General features: G+C 39.1%; 1 protein-coding gene across 2 annotated transcripts in view; it reads right to left on the reverse strand.

Moving 5' to 3' along the window:
* Positions 1-21,292, reverse strand: part of LOC114030122 (regulator of G-protein signaling 6) — a 204,130-nt gene that overhangs the window by 69,236 nt on the left and 113,602 nt on the right. For both annotated transcript variants that reach the window (XM_027844838.1, XM_027844840.1), the window contains exon 13: positions 2,154-2,340. In XM_027844838.1, the coding sequence (XP_027700639.1) occupies positions 2,154-2,340 (187 nt within the window). The remainder of the gene's footprint in view (positions 1-2,153; positions 2,341-21,292) is intronic.

The raw sequence follows: 21,292 nt of genomic DNA on the forward strand, positions 1-21,292 counted from the left end.
TATTCCGAGGCTTCATTAGATGGCCGGAGTGTTCTATGACACAGATAAGGTTAAGAACTCCTGATTTGGTGTGTTGGGTAGATGTTCTAGAGAATATTTACAAAAAAAGATGAGGACAAAAATTAAAAAGATGAGAAAGTGGGTGATGGTTATAACCTGAACCAGTCTCCAACGGTTCAGAGAGTTCAAGGATCTGCGGAAGCATTTGAATGACCACTAAAAACAGAGCACTGAGCTGGATGGCTAAAGCGACCCACTGTAATTCTGGTCTTATACTCTTTGTATTTTGGATTAAAGATAGAACATGAAAGGTTCTGCTTCAAATGTTAGTGCTTCAAATGATCCCTGTAGGGATTTTCCAGTAACCTACCCTACTGAATAATCTCAATCTATTTCCCAGCCTCTTCATTCAGAAAAAAAATACTCTTTAACAGGCCACAAAATGGTGTCTAGGAAAGGAGGCCTAGCCTGATTATATGAAACAACTGGACAAGAAACCACAGAATGAAAACCAGCTAAGCACAGGCCTTTATCCGTGACAAAGGAAGAGGGAAAGGTGCTGGGATTCTTTGAGTCAGCAATGTTGTCCATTCAGTGTGGTTGGGGCAGGGATATTCTCCTCAGCCTGATCTTGGTGCAAACTGCCAAAGTCCAACCTTCTGCAAGAAGCCTTTCTTGATCTTCCATAACTTAATCCCTTCCTTCTAAGATTATCTCCAATTTGCCCTGTCTATATCTTATTTACACATGGTTGTGTGCGTGTTGTCTTCCTTCATTAGACTGTGAGCTCCTTGAAGGCAGGGACGGTGTTTTTGCTTTTCTTTGTATCCTCAGCACTTAGCACAGTGCCAGACATAAATGAGGTACTTTATAAATGCTATTGACTTGACTTGACCAAGGAACCTAGCACTTCTCCTGCCAAGGATATTTTTCCTTAAAGCAAAATGGAGAATTGGAATGGCCAGTTCAGAAAACCCAACTGAAAATTCAGTGAGAGGGATTCATTAGTGACTAGGGATGCTAAAATGATCACTGACACCAAGCATCAAGAATGATTTGCTACAAACTGTTAGTTTCACTCTCTTTTCCTAACAAAATAATATTTTTTGTTGTTATTTTTGTAAGACAATGGGGTCCAGTGATTTGCTCAGGGTCACACAGCTAGTAAGTGTCAAGTGTCTGAGGCAGGGTTTGAACTTAGGTCCTGACTTGAGGGCTGATGCTTTATCCACTGTGCCACCCAGCTGCCCCTGAGAATATTTTTTAAAAATGTAATTGGTAAGTACAACATTATACATTTTGGTGCTAAGGGATCCATAGTCTTGCTGTGTTTGGTGAAAATGGACCTGAATGAAAACATATAGTTTAGGATGGAGAAAAGCAGGTGTTTAAATCATGCAGCTTAATGTAAATTACTAGGCAAAGCATGTGTTTCCTAATCCATCATTCACATCACTGTACCTACTGCTCATCCCTAGAAAAACAATTAGAAAACATTCGTCTTAAGAATAAATTGGAAAATAGGATACTCATAACCTCTTCCTTGGTTCCAGCACTGCTTTAACAAAGAAGTACAGACTCTCTAAGTGCTTTGACATCCACAAGTCCCCAGTGCAACTGAACATGACAACGAATTTCTATTATTACTATTCAGTGATTTTACAATTTAGCAAAATTGCAAAGTAGTAAAATGATAAAATATATTACTTAGTCACATTACAATTTTTGGGTGGTGAGACTAGGGGGTGGTTTCATTGGTATAGAAAAAGACTAACTCCCTCAATTGATGGAGATTGGCGATTCATCTCTAATTTATACAGTTACAGAGTTGCCTTAGGCACCAAGAGGTGAAGTGATTCGCCCAGGGTCACACGGCTAGCATGTTTCAGAGCTACGATTTGAACCTAGGTCTTCTTGACTCCAACAGCCATGTCACGCTGCTTCTTCTTAGTTCAAATAATATACTCAGGATAATACAAAGCCAAGAATGTCATACTGTGCTTTTTCTGAATAGGTCCTGGCCATAGCCTTGCAAAGAGTGAAATATGAACTCACAATTATCCAAAGTACCTTGGTACCTTGTTAAAGAGTTGGCCAGGGGAGGGAGGCAAATGAACACCTGGCATCTGAATGAGTCAGGTAAATAAGCAAACCTGTGCATCCTCGTATGTGTATCGCCCTGGGTCTTTGACATTTTGACTTGTTTTCTCATAGCTGTGAGAATCCAGGTTGATTGCACTTTGGGCTCCAGGAGCCAGAAACTCTTGCCAAATTTCTTCCACCCGAGTTGCCACGTCCTGTAAAGGTTGTTTCTTGAGATCTTGGACAGCCAACCAAAACCTTGAATTGGGAGCATAAAGACACCATTAATTCCATGAGGCAGACTCAAAAATTCATAACTCTTGCTTTTCTATGGAGTCAGGTTCTAGGGCTGACAGCTTATAGCATTAATTCTCAATATGGTCCTGTCTGGGTCCCCTGCTCTAATGTCATCTTGTGGAACCCATTTGCAATGGAATTGATGATACTATGAAGGACTAGATTTACTTCTTGGGAGACCTGGGCATAAATGTTTAAAATCTGATCCATGGCAATGTTTTGCTTAGAGAAGGGAAACTTCCCTTCCTCTACATGTCCTAATTTGTGACTAAATATATGATGCAAGGATGTCAGTATAACATTCTATACGACTACAAGATTGTAAATGAAAATAATTGTGAAAGATTATGATCATTTATGATCAATGCAATGGCCAATTAGAACTCCAGGAGACTGATCATGCTTCCCGTCTCAGAAGACAGGTGTTGGATTGGGGTATAGAATGAGGCATATGTTTTCAGACACAGCTAATGTATCAATTTGTTTTATGTGATTGTACTTTACTGTAACAAGGGAGTGATGTATTTTTTTTTCTTTTGGAGGTAAGGAGAAACAAGAGGGGAGTGGAGGAGTATTAAGGGTGATACTAAAAAAAAGGAAGAAAAGAAAGAAAAGAACATTGAGGAATCATTAGAAATAAACAGAAGAGAGTAGAAGAAAATTTATAAGGAGACACTGACAAGTAAGGCAAAGTCAGAACTATTATGTAAAACTTGAAACATATCTTCCCCCTCTCCCCAAACAAAAACAGAGCCAAGCTGATTCTATGCAGCGTGGAGACTCATAGCTTCCTATGCGGTCCCTCTTTGTGCTCTCTATATAGAGAAATGTTTGTGCTCATTGATGTTTAAGTTCAGGATCATAAAAGGAAAACTTTTGTTAAAATAACAAAAGAAAGTAGTTAGAATGAGTTACAGGGAGAAGTATAAGAAGGAAGATTTGTATGAACTGATGCAGATCCAATAAAACAGAACCAAGAGGGTAACATACACAATGACTATAGTAATATAAAAGAAAACACCACTAAAAGCTGAACTCCAAAGAAACACATTTAACTCTCCTCAGTAAAGAAGTGAGGGCAGTGGGTCTACAATGCTGCTAATGCTGTCAGATGGGGTTGCTTAGGATGGTTCTGTTTAATTGTTTTTCTTTGTTACAGGGGAGGTGGTGTGTGTGTGTGTGTGTGTGTGTGTGTGTGTGTGTGTGCAAATACATGGGAAAAATCACAGTGTAAAAGATAAAAATCTTCAATTAAAAACACAAAATAAATCAGTGAGGAGGACTAAGGAAGACCATAGGGAATTTTAGAGTTGACAGATCATTAGAATCCATCCCTTTGCAGATAAGTAAAACAAAATAAAAATGGAATGGATTGACAAAGCTTCTTTTTAGAGGAAAATGGGCCAAACAGGTGTAGCATTGTCTTAGACATGGCAATGCTACACAGGAATCAATGTTGAAGGTGCCTGTGGGGAGCTAGGAGCAGTAGGGGAGGGAGGAAGGAGAATTCTGATTAAGTACTCTGTGGGGGAAGGCAAAGAGAAAATTCTTCCTCCCACCTTTCTCTTTCTCTCCCATTATCCATACAAAACCAATACAGTTGTTAAGAGAGCTGGGCACCAGTGACCAAAGCTGAACCCTTAACAGCAGCATCCTGTCCCCAGTGATGGCTCCAAAGCAGGCACAGTCAGGGACAAAAATGTTTTTGTTGGTGAGGATGGATGATATTAATAACCACAACTATTCTCATGTATACAACACTTTTCTGTTTACAAAAGGCTGGTAGGTGTCACAACGGATAGAGCACTGACTGTAGAATCAGGAAAAACTGAGTGTAAATCCTGCCTCAGATATCTGCTAGCTTTGTGATCCTGAGCAAGTCATTGAACTTCTCTCTCTGCCTCAGTTTCCTCATATGTATAATGAGGTAATAAAAACATTTACTTCCCAAGGCATGTAAAACATTTGGAAAACCTCCAAGCACTCTATAAATGCTAGCTATTGTGTTCAACGAAAGTATTTTCCTTATAAGAACCCTGTCATGGATAGGATAGTGTATTATTACCCCTGTCTTATAGATGAGACATTGATTCAGAGAGGTTATGAATTCAACCACACAACTAGCTGATGGCCAAGTTGGAGACTTGAACCCCATGTCACAGGGTCTTAGGATTGATATCTGAAAGGGATTTCAGGGAGCATCAAGTTTAAGCCCCTCATTTTATAGATGAGGAAATGGAGACCTAAAGAGGGAGGTGACAGCCTGAAATCATAAAAGTTATAAGTAGAAAAACTGGTATTTAAAGTCAGATCTTTTGACTTCACATCTATTGCTCTTTCATATTTGGGGCAGGTTGGGTACATCTTCTGACCTGTGAATGGGGCAGGGGGTGGGGGGAGTCACTGGATCAACATCAGTTAAAGATGAAAACATGGAGGCCAGAGTTGTGATCCATCCCTAACAACACGGAACAGAGCAGTACAGAAAAGAGCAGTACAGAAAAGGACAGGGATCCAACAACATCAACACCAACAATGATGATGAGGATGACAATTTTTATCATCCTAATCATCATCATCATTTTGGCATTTTTATCTTCATCATCATTCACATTTATTTAGTATCATAAGGTGGACAAAGTACTCTTCTTACAACATCCTTATGAAGTGGATGGACTCTATACTCCAGTATCAGTGACCAATCTGAATGTTAAAAAGGTGTATTCTAATCTTCATCTTTAGTGAAATCTACCTGTTTTCATTAAAGGTTAACTATGTTTTCATTTCACAGATTTCAGAGTCATCTGCATATCACTAAGGTGACGCCCTGTGGCCATTCGAGGTAACTACAATCTCCTTTATGGGAAGAGATATCAGCTGAGTAATCAACCAAAGAAAACTCATGAGGACCGTCTACATGTTTGAAGTCTTCATTGTCTCCCGCTCTTCTTCCTTCTCCTCGTCCTCCTCTTCCTTTTATACCTCACTCCAACAAGGAAGAGGGAAAGGGAGAAAAGAGGAGCAGAGAGCTCAGAGAGAACCCTAGACATGGCTTCACTCTAGACAGCAAAGATAATTTAATGGGAAGAGCCAATATGTAATATTTAAATGTAATGGCCTAACTTAGATGTAGAGTAGGGAAACAGAGTCCTGTCATTGATGGGCTATGTGGTAAATAAAAAAATTGGAGCACTGGTTCTGATATCAGACCTGGGTTCCAGTTTCCATTCTGCTATTTGGACAAGTCACTAACATTCTGTGGGCCCTGGTTTCTTCATCTATAAAATGATCTATAATTTTGGTCTCAAAGCTTCCTTCTTCCCCTATATCCTATGATCTGATCTGATTTGCTAAACCATCATTCTGGCATCTCAGTTTCCTCATCTGTAACATAGGTAACTAACACTAGTTGGCAGAAGCAACATGGATAACCTGGTTCTGAAAATAACTCAGCTTTAGCTTTGGGGCTGATTTTCAGGAAATACCTACAACTCAGTTAGGCAAGGAAGCGGGATGGTGGTATATTGGACTACCTAACCTGGTACTCAAATCACCATATAAACCATAGAGACATCACAGTGTTTGTAAACACGATGCATACCTCCAATCAGGTTCCATCTTATCTTGGAGCCCTGGACATTTCTCATTGTGAATTGCATCTGATTTCATTTTAGGCCTGTAGCCAGTATTCCTTTTCCTGCCCTCCACCACCACCTCAAATTCTTTACTCTTTTCCTGTCATTGTTCCTAGGTATACTTGTTCTTCTGGGAGTGGGGGTGAAAGGAACATGCAGTGGACTCCCAAAGGAAACAAGATGGGACGATTCTAATCAGACGGTGGAACTGCAGAGTTGTTAGATAACTACTGGGGCTGGTTTCCCCATCTCAGTGGCACGGTTCCCTTAAACTCATGAGCCATCCCCTTGCCTTCTTTCCCACTCAGCTTCTAAGATTGGCTGTGATAGGAAAGGGGGTGCAGTTGGAACTAGGACCCTAGAGATAGAAGAGAGATAGTTCCAACTCCTTAATTTTATATATGACAAAACTGAGGTCCATGCTAAATCCAGCTCTTTTTCATCTCACTACACTGATACAAATTGATATTTGATAGTGGTGTCATTTGTGGGAATAACTATAGGGTTTGTGTTTTTATGAAGCATGATGGGGTATATGGAAGGACATATGTTAATAATATTTGGAAATTACTGCTAAAGAAACAAGTTAGTACAGACTTTCAGTTAAGATGGTTATATGAAAAGCTGTGAAGGAAACTGGGTCTCTCATATAACCTCCAGAAAAGATCAACAAAAGGCACCAGATCAAATAGTGATTAAGAAATCCAGAGAGAAACAGAAGTAAGCACTGTCAGCCAACTGAGGACTGCATAACAAAGCCAGCCAGAAGCCTGCAGGCATCAGGAGAGGGATCCTGTCAGGGATGCCAACATGAGCTCAGGTAAATCACTCAGAAGCCTATCAACACTCTTATTGGGATGCTGCAGGAGGGACTAAAATCTGCTAGCACTCTCAGCACAGATACACCAGGAGAGGTGGAGGGCAATGGCAGGAACCCAGGAAATTTAGTTCAGGGTAAAACAGGGCCTGAAAACCCCATATATGAGTGTAGGATGGGGAAGAGCCTAATGTAGGTATAGAAGTCCCCAACCAGGAACTGATTCTGGAAATATGACTGAACAGAAGAAGACACTACATACGATGAAGAAGCATCATGGGTCAAGAAATATACAGGAGGTCAAACCAGAAGAGAAAAACTCCGCAATAACGATAAATATAGCCACTGAGGGAAAAAAATGGCTTGATCACAAGTACCACACAAAAAAGAAAAGGGTAAAAAAATGAAATGAGAATTCTAGAGGAAAAAATAGAAAAAACAACTTACAACAAAAAATAGCAAACTCATTGAAAATCAGGATGGAGCAAACAGAATTCAAAGATATCATGAGGCACAAAGAAATATTGGGGGAAAGGAATTAAAAAAAAACCTGAAGAAATATGATGTTTCTGCAATCATAAATAACTGACCTGGAAGACTAGATTAAAGAGAAGCCATTTAAGAATCATCAGACTCCCTAATGGAACCAAACAATAAAACTTATACATCATACTTCAAGAAACTTTAAATACAAATTGCCCAGATGTATTAGAATCACAGAGAAAGGTAAAAATAGAAAGGATCCACCAGTTACCTCCTGAAAGGTAGCTCAAAATGGAAACCTCCAGAAATATCGTAGCCAAAATTCTTACCTCCCCCGTCAAAGAAAAAAAATACTATAAATAACCAGAAAGAAAAGAATTGAAGTACCAAGGAACCACATTCAGGATCATACAAGACTTGTCAGCAAATACCTAAAGGAGAGAAATTCTTATATTATGCCATTCCAAAAGACAAAATTGAAGACTTATAACACCAACAGTATAATTTTAGAGGCAAATCTAAAATAAAATAAGGACTTCTAGGTATTTCTGATAAAAAGATTAGAGCTGAATAGAAAATTCAAAATGCAAACACATGAGTCAAGAGAAACCTAGAAAGGTAATTCAATTTGAGCAAGTGGAAATAGCTAAACAATGATGAAATTATTATATCTAATAGAGGTTAAAGAGATAAATGTCCCTTTAGAATCTTAATATCTTCAAAGGTCTTAGAGGGAGGTAAAAAATTTAAACATACAGGGCTTGGGTGTGGTTTTATTCTGATTTGGTGGTCTTAAGAGAGTAAAGAAAAGGGAAAGAAAAAGCAATATACTAGGGAAGAAGTGAGGAAGAAGGAAGAGGAACTTTATAACTGAGGTATGCAAGATACATATGCATACATGAAAAAAGACATGGGAGAGTGAGCATCATGTGAACCTCACTATTATCTGAACCAAAAAGGCATGCATACATACACAGAGAATTACTATAAAAAGAAATTAAACTTAACAGGGCATAGACAAAGAGAAGAAAGGGTGGGGTGTAAAAGGGAGACAGAGTCAGGGAAGCGAAACAAAATTCAACTTCAGAGGTGAAAAATAAAAGGGGGTATCAAAAAGAAAGAAGGGCAAGAACCAATGGTGGAAGATCAGTGGAATGGAAGCTGAATATGTCAATTACAAAACACTTCTGTTTATCATCATCCTCTTTAACCACTTTCCTTCTAAAGGGGGATGTGGGGAGCAATGAGAAGAAATGGTATATGAGGATATGATAGAAGAAAACATAAATTAATAATCATAACTGTGAACATGAACAAGATAAACTCACTCCTAAAATAAAGGGATAAAAGGGATCAGAACATAGATTCCAATAACAACTAGTTTACAAGAAATGGACTACACACAAAGATTTCCACAATTAGAATGAAGGGCTAGTGTAGAATTTATCATGCTCCAAGTGAATTTAAAAAAAGCAGAAGTAGCTATCATGATCTCAGACAAGATGACAGTAAAATTAGACATGGTAAAAAAGAGAGAAATTTCATTATGCCTAAAAGCATATTAGACAATGAAATAATATCAATATTAAGTAACCTATACACTGAATGACATGGTATCTAAGTATTTAAAGAAAAAATTAATCAACTTACATGGTAAAATAGAAAACAAAACTCTAATAGTTGAGGACCTCAATGTGTTCCCTCTCCTTTTTGTTAGATAAGTCTAATAAGGTTAAACAAAAAAGAAGCTAAAGACCTAAGTAGAATTTTTTAAAAAGGCAGATTCGATAGGTCATGGCAGTTACTGAAAGTGAATTGTAAAGACTATAGATCTAGCCCTTCTATACATGGTACCTTGACAAAAACTAACTATGTGCTGGGGTATAAAAACCTTGTAAACAAAGGCAGAAAAGCAGAAAGATGAAACATATCTTTCACTGACCATGATGCAGTAAAATTGCCATCAATAAGGGGCATCTGAAAAAAGGATTCAAACTTAAACGAAGACTAGGTACTTTAAGCCTAACTATTGGTTGGTCGATGAGTAAATCAAAGAAGCATAGGTGAACTCCCAAAGGAAAAGAATCCAGAAGCAAATGAATTAACAAGTAAATTTGATTAAGCATTCAAAAGACAATTAATTCTAGCATTACAAAAGCTGTTTGCAAAAGTAGGAAAAGAATAAATGCTAATAAATTCTTTCTATGAATCAAATATAGTTTTTATGCCTAAACCAGGAAGAGACAAAAAAGAGAAAACTATAGAGCAATATTCTTAATTAATATCAACAAAAATATTAAACTATTAGTAAAAAGGCTACAGAAAAAAATATTTAAAAGCTTATACACTATAACCAGATTGTATTCAGGAATTCAGAATTGGTTTAATTTTAGGAAAACTATGAATACAATAGACATAACAATAAAAAGTACATGATTTTTTGGGGGGGGCATAATCAGGGTTAAGTGTCTTGGCCAGAGTCATATAGTTAGTAGGTGTCTGAGGCTAGATTTGAACTCAGGTCCTCCTGATTCCAGGGCTGGTGCTCTATTCACTGTACTACCTTACTGTCCTGATGCTTTCAATAGATGCAGCAAAAGCTTTCTAACAAGCACAATACTCACGTTAAAACCATTAAAATTATGGGTATAAATGAACCTTTCTTTAATATCACAAATAGTATGTATTTATCACCAAGAGTTAGCTTTATTTGTAAAGGAGAAATGCTAAAAACCTTTCCATTAAGACCAGGGATAAAGCAATCCACTCATCCATGAAAGCAATTTTGGTGCTCAAAAGTCATTAAACTGTGCATAATCTTTGATCCAGTGATACCACTACTACTCATCCCAAAGAGAAAAAGGAGGGAGATATCCCGCACATACAAAAATATTTATAGTGGCATGTTCTGTTATAGCAAAAACCTAGAAACTAAAGCAGGGCTGAACAAATTATGTTATATGAATGTAACAATATTATTGCATCATAAGAAATGGTGAAAAGGACAAAATCAGAGAATTTTGGGAAGCAATAGAAACTGATATAGAGTGAAATGAGCAGAAGTGGGAGTACATTCATATTATGACTGCAACACTGTAAAGAAAAATAACTAAAAAACTTAAGAACTCTTTATAACATAGCAACCAACCAAGACTACAGAAGACCGATGAGGAAGCATGCTTCTCATTTCTTGGCAGAGAAGTGATGAATCAGAGGTATAGAAGGAGACAAATATTTTCAGACTTGGCCAATTTTTGTATTTGTTTTTCTTGGCTATGCTTAATGTTTTTTTAAAGGGAAAACTTTTTGTTTGGGAGAAGGAAGAGTTGGGGGGGAGGTAGTTATAGTGAAACCAAAAAGAAAAGAAATTAGAGTATCATTGAAGTATTTTTTAAAATTCACAGAATAGAAGGGAGTCTTCTAGAGTTGAACACATGTAAGCAGGACAGCTTTGGAACTAATGCAATGAATTTGTTATATAATTTTTTAAAAATCAAGCTATTCTATATACAAGTTTGTGGTTCACTTACAATCCTTATTTTCTATTCTTTGTATATGAATATGTTAATGTTGATATTTGTCACATTCAGAATAACAAAAATAATTCAAATTAAAATCCTATCAAACAAGAAAAGAAAAAAAAAACTAGCAATATTTCTCTAAAGGACCAGAAAGGGTCCTGGAGAACAGGCCTCAAAATGATTACATCACTGACTGGTTTTGAGCTACATAATGCAGACTGCTAGAATCACTGTTGTCTGGCTCCTTATCTGATAATGCCTCCAGATCCAAAAAAAAGACATACCCTTCAATTAAATTCAACAAATGTTTACTACTTACTATATGCATAGTACAGAAAGAAATAGAAAGAAAAAAATGGTCCTGACCTCAAGAAGTTTACATTCTACAGAGAGAGATGATAGCTACACAGATTAGTAATATCAAACATATGCAAAGTAAAATATAAGAAATGCAAGAGGAAGAGAATGCAAACACCTGGAGGTTCAGGAAAGACTTCATACAGGAGGTAGCATCTGAGCTATATTCTAAAGGAAGCTAGGGATTATAGGAGGTAGAGTTGAGAAAGAAGTTCATTCCAGACAATGAGACTGTTTGTACAAAGGCACAGGGGAAGGAAATAGCATGTTGTTTTTTGAAGAACTGGCTATCAAGCCAGTCTCATTAGAATTGAGAGTTCACAAAAGGAAGTATAGATGGGGACCCAAGAAATGAAGAACTTTAAATATAGGCTGAAGATTTTATATTTTTCCTAGGGGCAATAGGGAGTCAGTGAACATTTTTTTTTGAGGGAGGGGAGCAACAATGGTCAGATTTGTGTTTTAGGAATATCAAATTGGGTGGGCTGGATGGAGAAAGAAGAGACTTGAAGCAGAGGGGCCATTTAGGAGGTAGTTGCAACTGTTAAGGTGAGAGATAATGACGGTCTGAACTAGGATAGGGGCTGCATGAGTGGAGAGAAAGGAACGAATAAAAGATATGTTAGATGTAACATAAGTAAGACAGACACAACTTGACAACTGATTATGGGAGAGGCTAAGGTTACAAACCTGGGAAGGAAAACTGAGTCAGTGCTGGGAGGATAGAGGACAAACTTCCTTTGGGCCACTGCAGTCAGCATCATTAATGCAGGCATTCTTCCCGAAGCCTGCTGGGGCTGTGCAATTTCTCACACAAATGGGGGACATCTGGATCATTTCCTATCCTCATTACAATCCCAAGAAGGCATTCGTCTTGTGCAATTTTCTGTCCCTTGTGCCCTGGAAGGACTACTGGGTCTTCTGGGAAGACCTTTAGAAGAAGTAAAGGACCAGACTGCTCCTGACCTTTGCCTGTCTCCTGTCGTTAGAGACTGCCCCAGTGCTCTCTGTTGTCTGGGAGATTCTGTACAGTGTGCTATATAACCCTAGGGAATGAAGGTCCAATTTTTCATCTAACCATGAATTTTAAAATAATCTTTTAAAAAAACAACAAAATTCAAAATGTCCATTGGAACCCAAAATGATAATGATGTAAGGGATAAAAATTGTACCACAAAAGGAGAATTGGAAATGGTTGTGTGGGTCCCTTTCCCCTAGCATTTCTTTGCTGGGCTCTCTGCTCAGCACATATCATGGGCGCTCTCCTGTCAGCTGCCTGCATTCCCCCGAGATGACCTGCCGCATCTGGGCTATGGTCACATTGACAAAGCTGTCAAAATGGCATCTGGCCATGACTTTAAAGGAGTCTTTGCTTGATTTGGAATTCAGGGCAGGAGCTGTGGTTTTATTGTGCTATCTTCGAGCCCCCACAGTCCTGAGTTGGGACCCTCAGACCCCTGAATCTCCAAACTTCCGGCTCCCGGGCAAATATTCCCACTGAAAGGATAACAGAGCTACTCTCTCAGTGCCTGATGGGTCAGGGGAGGCACGGTCCTGGTTTCCTTCACATTCAGCTCTTATCAAAGGACTGCAGGTATCTTTCTCTCCCTAGAATGTCAGCAGGGAATCAGCAGCAGAAAAGCCACCCGCCCAGCACTAAGCCTCTTCTACTTAATGCAGAAGGCCTGCCTGGAACGACTGGTGAGCTACAAAGATGCATCGGTATCATGGAGAACCACCTGTCCTTCCCTTCTCGGAGTCATTGCCAATGAACAGCCATCAACCAGTGTGCTGGCAGTTTGTACAGCCCTAATGAGCTCTCCCAATTCAAAATCCAGGACTCCGAAGAAACCTTTTGGGGAGAGGGCAAGGAAGGGAAGCTGAGAGGAAGATAGTCTAAGGACAAATACCATTAACACGGGGACAGAAATTTAAACACCCACACAGGCAGGATCAAGTCAAGTTCAGAGCCAGCCTTTTATTTCCTCCCAGCCTGGATCCTGGCATTTTTAGTCCCTTGCCACAGGAGGTGACTTTTAAAACTGGTTACAGAATTAGGAGCTCCCCATGGTGGCTGGCAGTTCTGAAAATGCTGCCAGGAAGGTCTGCCTGGTACAATGGGAGAGCTCCTGGCTCACAGCATTTTTCCTAACCAGGCACTGGAGTGTGTAAAACTGCTTCTGCTGCTACGGAAGCACTCGGCTTAGTTCCCAAGTTAAGGAAACTCCTTTATAAGAAAAAGAGTTTCCATGCCCTCTGCTGGCCAAACCTGGACACAAGCAGACTGGACTGAACTTGAAACACTGATCTGTCTCCACGTCTCTAGAACCTTTCATAGCAACACCAAGGATGTGATTCTCTGTTACCTCATCTATAAAATGGGGGTAGTCATAGTACCTACTTCACAGGGCTGCCATGAGAATCAAATAAAAACGAGTTACATAAAGTGCTTTGCTAACCTTAATTATACTATTAATTTGTTTCAGTTGCGTGTGACTCTTTGGGACCCCATTTGGGATTTTCTTGGCAGAGATACTGGAGTGGTTTGCCATGCCTTCTCCAGCTCATTTTACAGATGAGGAAAATGAGGAAAACAGGATGAAGTGACTTGCCCAGGGTCACATAGCTAGTAAGTGTCTGAGGCTGAATTTGAACTTAGAAAGGTGAGTCTTCTTGATTCCTAGCCCAGTGCTCTATCTACTGCACCACCTAGCTTCCTCTTACCAATCTTAATAATGTATATAAATGTCAGCTGTGATCATGATGTGAACGGATGCTTAGTTCCAGTTAACTGGTCATGGCTGAAATGTTTCCGAGTCCTACCACTTTTTTCTCATCTCTTTAACTATTGGTCATATTTGGGCTAGGGACAAATTCCACTGGGCATCGAGTATACCCTGTGGTCTTGATAGGACTCTGGGGTCCCTGTGCTAGTTTGCTTCTCCAAGGGAGTAAACTTGGAGCTTCCCCCCATGCTCTCTTTTAATTGCTTCTTCTTTCTGCTGACACTGTGTATAACAGGGGTAATCAATCTGCAGGTTAGAAGAATAACTCCTTTCTCTCAGGAGATGGCACAGCTCATAAAAAATGTAAGGGGTTCTCTTTCCTGCCTGTTTGGATGTTTTAACTCATGCCCTGCCATCTTACAAATTGTGCTAAGCAAGAGAAAACCAAAATGGGAAGACAGAGAGAAGGATGTGTAAAATTATTTAGCTTGGCATAGAACACCTTCTATGATCTCATTCCAACCTACCTTTGTGACTTTGTATTACGTTATTCTCCTTCATGGACTCAGTCTGGCCATAATGAGCTATAGCTGTTCCCTGAGTCTTTTGTGCCATCTCCTGCTTCTCTGTTGAGTATTGACATAGGCCATTCCAGTCCTGTTTCATCTCATTCAATCAAAATTCTTCTTTTCCTTCAAGACTCATCTCTCGTGCTACCTCTTCCATGATCCCCCAAGCTGAAATTGATCTCTCCTCAAATTTTCCTAAAGCATGTTGCCTGGATCTCTCCTCTTCCCCATCAGTCAACAAATATTTATAGTAATTACTCTATCTAGAAATATAAATATCAGTACATGCTATATATATGTATATATAGACACATATATGTATGTTTGTATACATCTATATATGTGAGTATACATATCTATATTTATCTATCTATCTATCTATCTATCTATCTATCTATCCATCTATCTATCTATCTATCTATCCTCCCTTACCAGAGTGAGAACTCCCTGAGGGCAGTGATCCTATTGTTTTTCAGATTAATACCTGCAGCACCAAGTACTGTTGATTTCTACACTACCTACTCTGTGTCTTGCACATGGTAGGCATTTAACAAGTGTTTGCTAATTTAAATTCATTTGAAGAGGGGGGAAATTATGATCTTCCTGTCATGAAATTACTGAAAAGAAAAGAAATGTAGATTTGGATTGAAAGAGATCTCACTCAACCCATTTTTTCAGATGAGAAACTGAGGTCCGAGGAAGTTCAGTAATTTGCCCAAGAGTGCACAGCTAGGATTTATTTGAAACTAGGTTCTGTGGGCTCCAAATCTAGCCATCTTTTCCATTGTAAAAGGAAGAAAGATCTAATTTCTGTTCATGTTTTAGATTATGGGAGGTTGCTAGCCTGATCTGCAAAAGGTGGTCTCATTAATTTCAGAGGTGGCAGTATGTTTCAGGGAACCAAGCAAAAAATTACCTCTGAGTTTTAACTGGAGCTCCTAGATGGTCACAGTCAATAGTAAGCATTATGTATCCTGGCATGAAGGAAGAGGGACAATCCCTGCCCTCAAAAAAACTGAACTGCTTACACTGGCAAGGAGAAAATGTATTTGCTTATCCCCGGTTCTTCCTGGGGAAAATGTTGCTGTTTACTTGTTTTTCTTTTCAGTCATGTCTGACTCTTCATGACTTCTTTTGGGGTTTTCTTAGCACAGATACTGGAGTGGTTTTCCATTTTCTTCTCTGGCTCACTTTACAGATGAGGAAATTGAGGCAAACAGGGTTAAGTGACTTGCCCAGGGTCACACAGCTAGTAAATGTCTGAGGCTGGATTTGAACTTAGGAAGAAGAGTCTTCCTGACTCTAGGACTGGTACTCCAAGCACTGTGGTGCTCCCTAGCTGCCCTAATGCTCCCTAATCTCACAGGGCCATTGAGAAGAAAAGTTAAAAGATAATAATAATAATTCACATACAAAAGTTCTTATAGAATATAAGTTAGTTGAGGGCAGGGACTGTTTTGTTTTTGTCTTTGTATCACTAGTGTACAGCATTCAGAATGCCTGGCACACAATAAACTGTTAATAAATGTTTGTTTATTAATTGATACATGTACAAGTCTTGACAGCTACAAATATTGTTCCTTGTATATGCTTTGTGCCATTTTTACAGATGAGGAAGCTGAGGTGCAGAGACTTATTTATAATGAATAGCCCAGAGTAAGAACTTGAACCCAGGCCTAGAGTCTAGTGCTTCTTTCTCCCACCCCACCATTCCCATCCCCCACCATATGTCATGTCACGTCATGTTGCTTTTCACTCTAGCTATGACTTCAAAACACACCGTAAATCAAGTGTCCTAGACATTACTGTAACAAATAAAAACAAGTTTGGTTTATAATGGTGGGAACATTGTATCCTTTTTCAATCTCTATTCTGCACTCCCAAACATGGCTGGAAATTAAAAAACTGGCAATCACACCTTCAAAGCAACTGCACCTGGCTTTGCTCAAGAGGGGTATATAGCCAGTGTTAGTTAAGCTATGTGAAGCAGGTTTGGATGGCAGTAGGTTTCATTTCTGAAATGCTACCAGAAATGATAATGTGGTATACACTGATCTGAAGATGTCATTTTCTCATAAAGCAGATCTCACCATTCTTCCAATGAATACTTCCCAGTCCATGCTCATTTTGCAGGCACTCTTAGAAATAGTTCATAGCAAGGATTTCCATTTCTACATCTAGAAAATCTAAGTCTATTTAATAATCACTGCAACATAAACTTTCCAATGCATCACCCAGACCTCTGAAAACCATTAGGATCCTGTATTTGGATGGAAAATACATGGATCTGCAACTCTGAGGCTTCATCTCACAGCAAATTGGCAAAGATAAAGAAAAAATGGAAATAGTCATTGTTGGAGGGGCTGTGAGAATACAGGCACATTGTTATAGTTATGCATTTGTCCAATCATTATGGAAGTATGCTAGAAGAGTAGCTAATCTCTCTCTCTCTCTCTCTCTTTCTCTCTCTCCTCCCCTTCTTTATTACACACACACACACACACACACACAAAGCTTTGACCCAGTAATATCACTGCTGGGCATTTATCAACTTCTCAAGCATTTATCAAGCAGCTCAGACAGAGGGAACAGTTCCATGTACACCAAAATATTTGCAGTGACATTGTGTGTGTGTGTGTGTGTGTGTGTGTGTGTGTGTGTGTGCACATGCACGTGTCTGGTAGTGGTAGCAAAAAACCTGGTATCTGTTGACTGGAGAGTGCCTGAATACATTATGGCATATGAATATAGTGCTGTATTATCTTATTATTGCCATAAGAAATGATGGTTACTAAAAATCCAGAGAAACTTAGTAAGAATTATATGAATTAATGGTAAGTGAAGTAATACACAAGAGAATAATATACACAGGGGCACAACACACAGTGATGCAAAGGAAATAACACTAGCAGACATGAGAACTCAGATGAAAACAATGAACCATATTGATTTCAGAGGACTGAGGATGCAAAGTATCTCCCTTCTCTCAGCAAAGAGGTGGCAAACTACAGTTGTGGAATGAAGCATATGCTGTTAGACATAGCCAAAGTGTCAGCTTATGGGTAGACTTCTTGGCTACCAGGGAGAGACTATATTAAAGGGGAGGGACAATATTAAAAATGTCAATAACATTTTAAAAAATAAAAAAAATGAAAAAAAAAACAAATGTCCATATTTTCAAAAAGTTCCTGTTCACTTATAAACAAAGGTCTTAACAGGGCCCTGGTGTGTAATCTTTTGTATTATTAGGAACAAAGGGAAAGATTGGTGAGCTGGGAAGCAGAGAACATGAAAATCTTAGAAGAGGAAAAAATCTGCATTGTTCCTGGCAACCAGAAGAGTCTCAATGATGAGTGACTGTAAATTGAGCTTCTCCCCAGATAACCAATTCTCTTGAAGGCAGTGGGAATAGCAATGGAATTTGGGACCCCTGAGAGAATGTTAACAGCTCTTAGGGGAATTTCTCAACTCCAGCTGTTCCATTTTCTAGAACCTTGTTCCTGTCAGGGATCATTAGAAGACCTTTTCTAACTCAGGGTTATCATTCTCTCTCCACCCACATACATGCTGAGCACACGGAAGTCCAGGCACATTCACAAACCCTCCTGAGATTGCATGTGCGCGCGCACACACACAAACACACAAACACACACACACACACACACACACACACACAGCTTGACTCAAGGTTAAATGGAGCCCTTCTTAGCATGGGAGAAAGGGGCTGGCAGTGACACACAGAGGCAGTGGCTCAATTTTCCAGTTATGGTCCCCTTTGGATTCATTTGAGAAGGATGAGTGTCTGAACACCTGGCAGAGACAGACTCGCCTGCCCCACACTGGGGTTTAAGCGCATGGCATATTTCATGAAACTAATCTGAACTAATATGTGGTTTCAGTTACACCCAGAGCTTTCCTGGGTAAAGAATAAAATTATGTTTCTCATTTAGAGTGCAAGGGCCCCAACTGGACCCAGAAGCAGCTGAGCCAGCAGACGCTCCCATTTCTGTGCCATTCACAATAATGTAATACTTCAGCCACCCCATAATAGTGCACAGAGGGATATAGGGTACAGGATGTGGCTGTTTACGGAGCTCCTACCTTGTAAGGATGAGAAGCGGTAGGTCAGTGAAAACCCTACAGCAAGTTATCATGAGGATCTGGAAGGGGAAGAGGGTACTCAAGGGACTGATTAAATGGACAGCAGCTGGACAGGGCCTGGGGCTGAAATGACCCTTGAGTAGCATTGCAAGCCCTCCCCCTCCCCCCTCAACACTCAAGCAGACCCTGCTGTGGTTGATTATAATGCTGTTGCTCTGTCTCTCAGGACCCACAATGGTTTCACCTCCAAAGCATCCCCAGCCTCTGATGACTGCATGCTAGGCAACTCTACTGCTGTGATGGGGAGTGGGGAAGGCTAGCGGCTTTCAGCTTGAGGTACTTAATTGGGACTTTTAGACAACCATCAAAGATTTATTCAGCATAAGGCTTCAGTATACTCAGAAATCAAATAGTCAGTGTAACCCGGATTATGATACATACATGTCTGTATATAAAGATATAACATTGATTTATGTTTATTCATATTATGCACAATTAACACTTCTTTCTGAGACACAATGGCACAGGGGAGTCCCATTTCTGGGCTTCTTCTGTCCCATTTCCCTTGTATAGAATACCTATCTTCCTCCTCGCCTTGTCAAACCTCCACCTTGAGGCCCTCTCTCTACATTGGTGGCTCTCTCTTAGGGAGCCACCATTTTAGCCAGCCATGTTTTCTCTCGTTCTTGCTTTGACTCACACGGGATTTTCCTTCTTTTTTTCCTCACCTGCCACATCGTCACCCTAAGGAATCTCTGCTCTTCCTACCCCTCTCCAACCATCTCCTCTTAAAAAGTGTTTGCTAATTTGAATTCAATTGAACAGAGGGAAAATTACACAGTGTTTTGATCCTTTTGTCATTAAAAACACCGAGAAAAAAGAAATGAAGCATTTCTTCTCCCACACCCCACTTCCAGATATCCCTCTATGTGTTGTCTTCCCTTATTAGAATGTAAGCTCTTTGAGGGTAGGGGCTGTCTTCCTTCTTATATTTATATTCCTAGTGCTTGATTGATATAAGAATTTTAAAATATTTAAAAAAAATAAATTTGCTATAATTTACTATAATTTTTTCCTAATTGTGTAAATGCACTTTATATATAACTAATTACAAGAAGATATAATTTTGCTTCAAAATAAACATTTTCATCCTACTATCTTGAGCATATGCAAAGGCACCATGTTGGTTGATGCAGATTGGTCATCTATCTTGAATCTCTCTAATCCTATGCTTTCAGCTTCCAGACCTTGGCTTTCCACCTCTTCCATGAAGTCTCCCTCTATTACTTGGTGCTTTTTTCCCTTTCATAAACTCCTCCAACACTTGCAGTAGATGAGGCAGGCATACATTGGATAGAATGCTGGATTCACACTAAGGAAGACCTGGGATCAAATTTCCTGCCTATTAGAGAAAGTCACTTAACCTCCATGTGCCTCAAGTAATTCTTAGGACTTATGTAATTTCAGATCCTTATAGTGTAGTACTTTTAATCTTGCCATACAATTTAGTACTTTAATTACATGGTATTTTGTTCTACTCTCTAACCTACCATCCCTCCAACAAGATGGCAAGCTTCTTGAGGGAAAGACCAAGTCTAGTTTTGGTCTTCTCAGTAGCTCACAGAGTATTTGCCATCCACTAAGTGATCAAGGTGATGCTTGTTAAATTGTTGATGATTTCAGATGATCTTAATTCTGAAGCAACAAATTGGATTTTGCATTTAAAAATTAGGGGGGCTGAAATGTGATTATGACTTCTTGTTGTTGTTTTTGTTTTTATTTTTAGTTTCAAATTTTCTCTCTCCTTCCATCCCCTACTCCATCCATCAAGAAGGCAAGAAATAAGATATACATTATACGTATGAAGTTATGCAAAACATATTTCCACAGCCATGTTGTGAAAAAAGCAATAAACATAAAGAATGTGAAAAAAAATGTTTCAATCTGCACTCAGAGTTCATCAGTCCGTTCATCATGAGTCTTCTGGAATTATTGGGGATCACTGTATTGATCAGAGTAGCTAAGTCTTCCACAGCTAATTACTGTTAAAAACATGGCTGCTACTGTGTCCAATGCTTTCCTAGTTCTGCTCACTTCACTTTGCATCAGCTCATATAATACTTTCCAGGTTTTTTTGAAACCATCTCCTTCATTATTTCTTACAGCACAAATGTATATATTCCATTATAATCATATGCCACAACTTGTTTAGCCATTCCTCAATTGATGAAAAGGTGAATTCTACTCTTTAAAGTTTCTAGGTATTGCTGCATTTGAAGAAAAATCATTCTATGTAGAACCTGTTAATTCAAATCAATAAATAATAAAATGAAATAATATCTGTGAAGTGCTGAGCACAGTGTCCAGCACATAGTACGTGCTTAATAAATGTCATTTCCCTTCTGCCTTTCCACATTTATTGAGCATAGCTACTATGGTTAAGGTACAATGCTAGGTGTGATATGATGTGATGTGATGTGATGTGATGTGATGTGATGTGATGTGATGTGATGTGATGTGATGTGATGTGATGTGAGATGTGATGGGAAGTAATTAAAATAAGCTTAAACAATTATAACAATTGCTTATTTAAACCATAATATAATTAATTTTAATAATTAATTTAATTAGAAGGCAGAGCAAGAGGGAGGGAGAGGGAGAGAGAGAGAGAGAGAGAGAGAGAGAGAGAGAGAGAGAGAGAGAG

The sequence above is a fragment of the Vombatus ursinus genome, unplaced genomic scaffold (genome assembly GCF_900497805.2).
Source record: "Vombatus ursinus unplaced genomic scaffold, bare-nosed wombat genome assembly UNPS02014945.1, whole genome shotgun sequence".
Lineage (NCBI taxonomy): Eukaryota > Metazoa > Chordata > Mammalia > Diprotodontia > Vombatidae > Vombatus > Vombatus ursinus.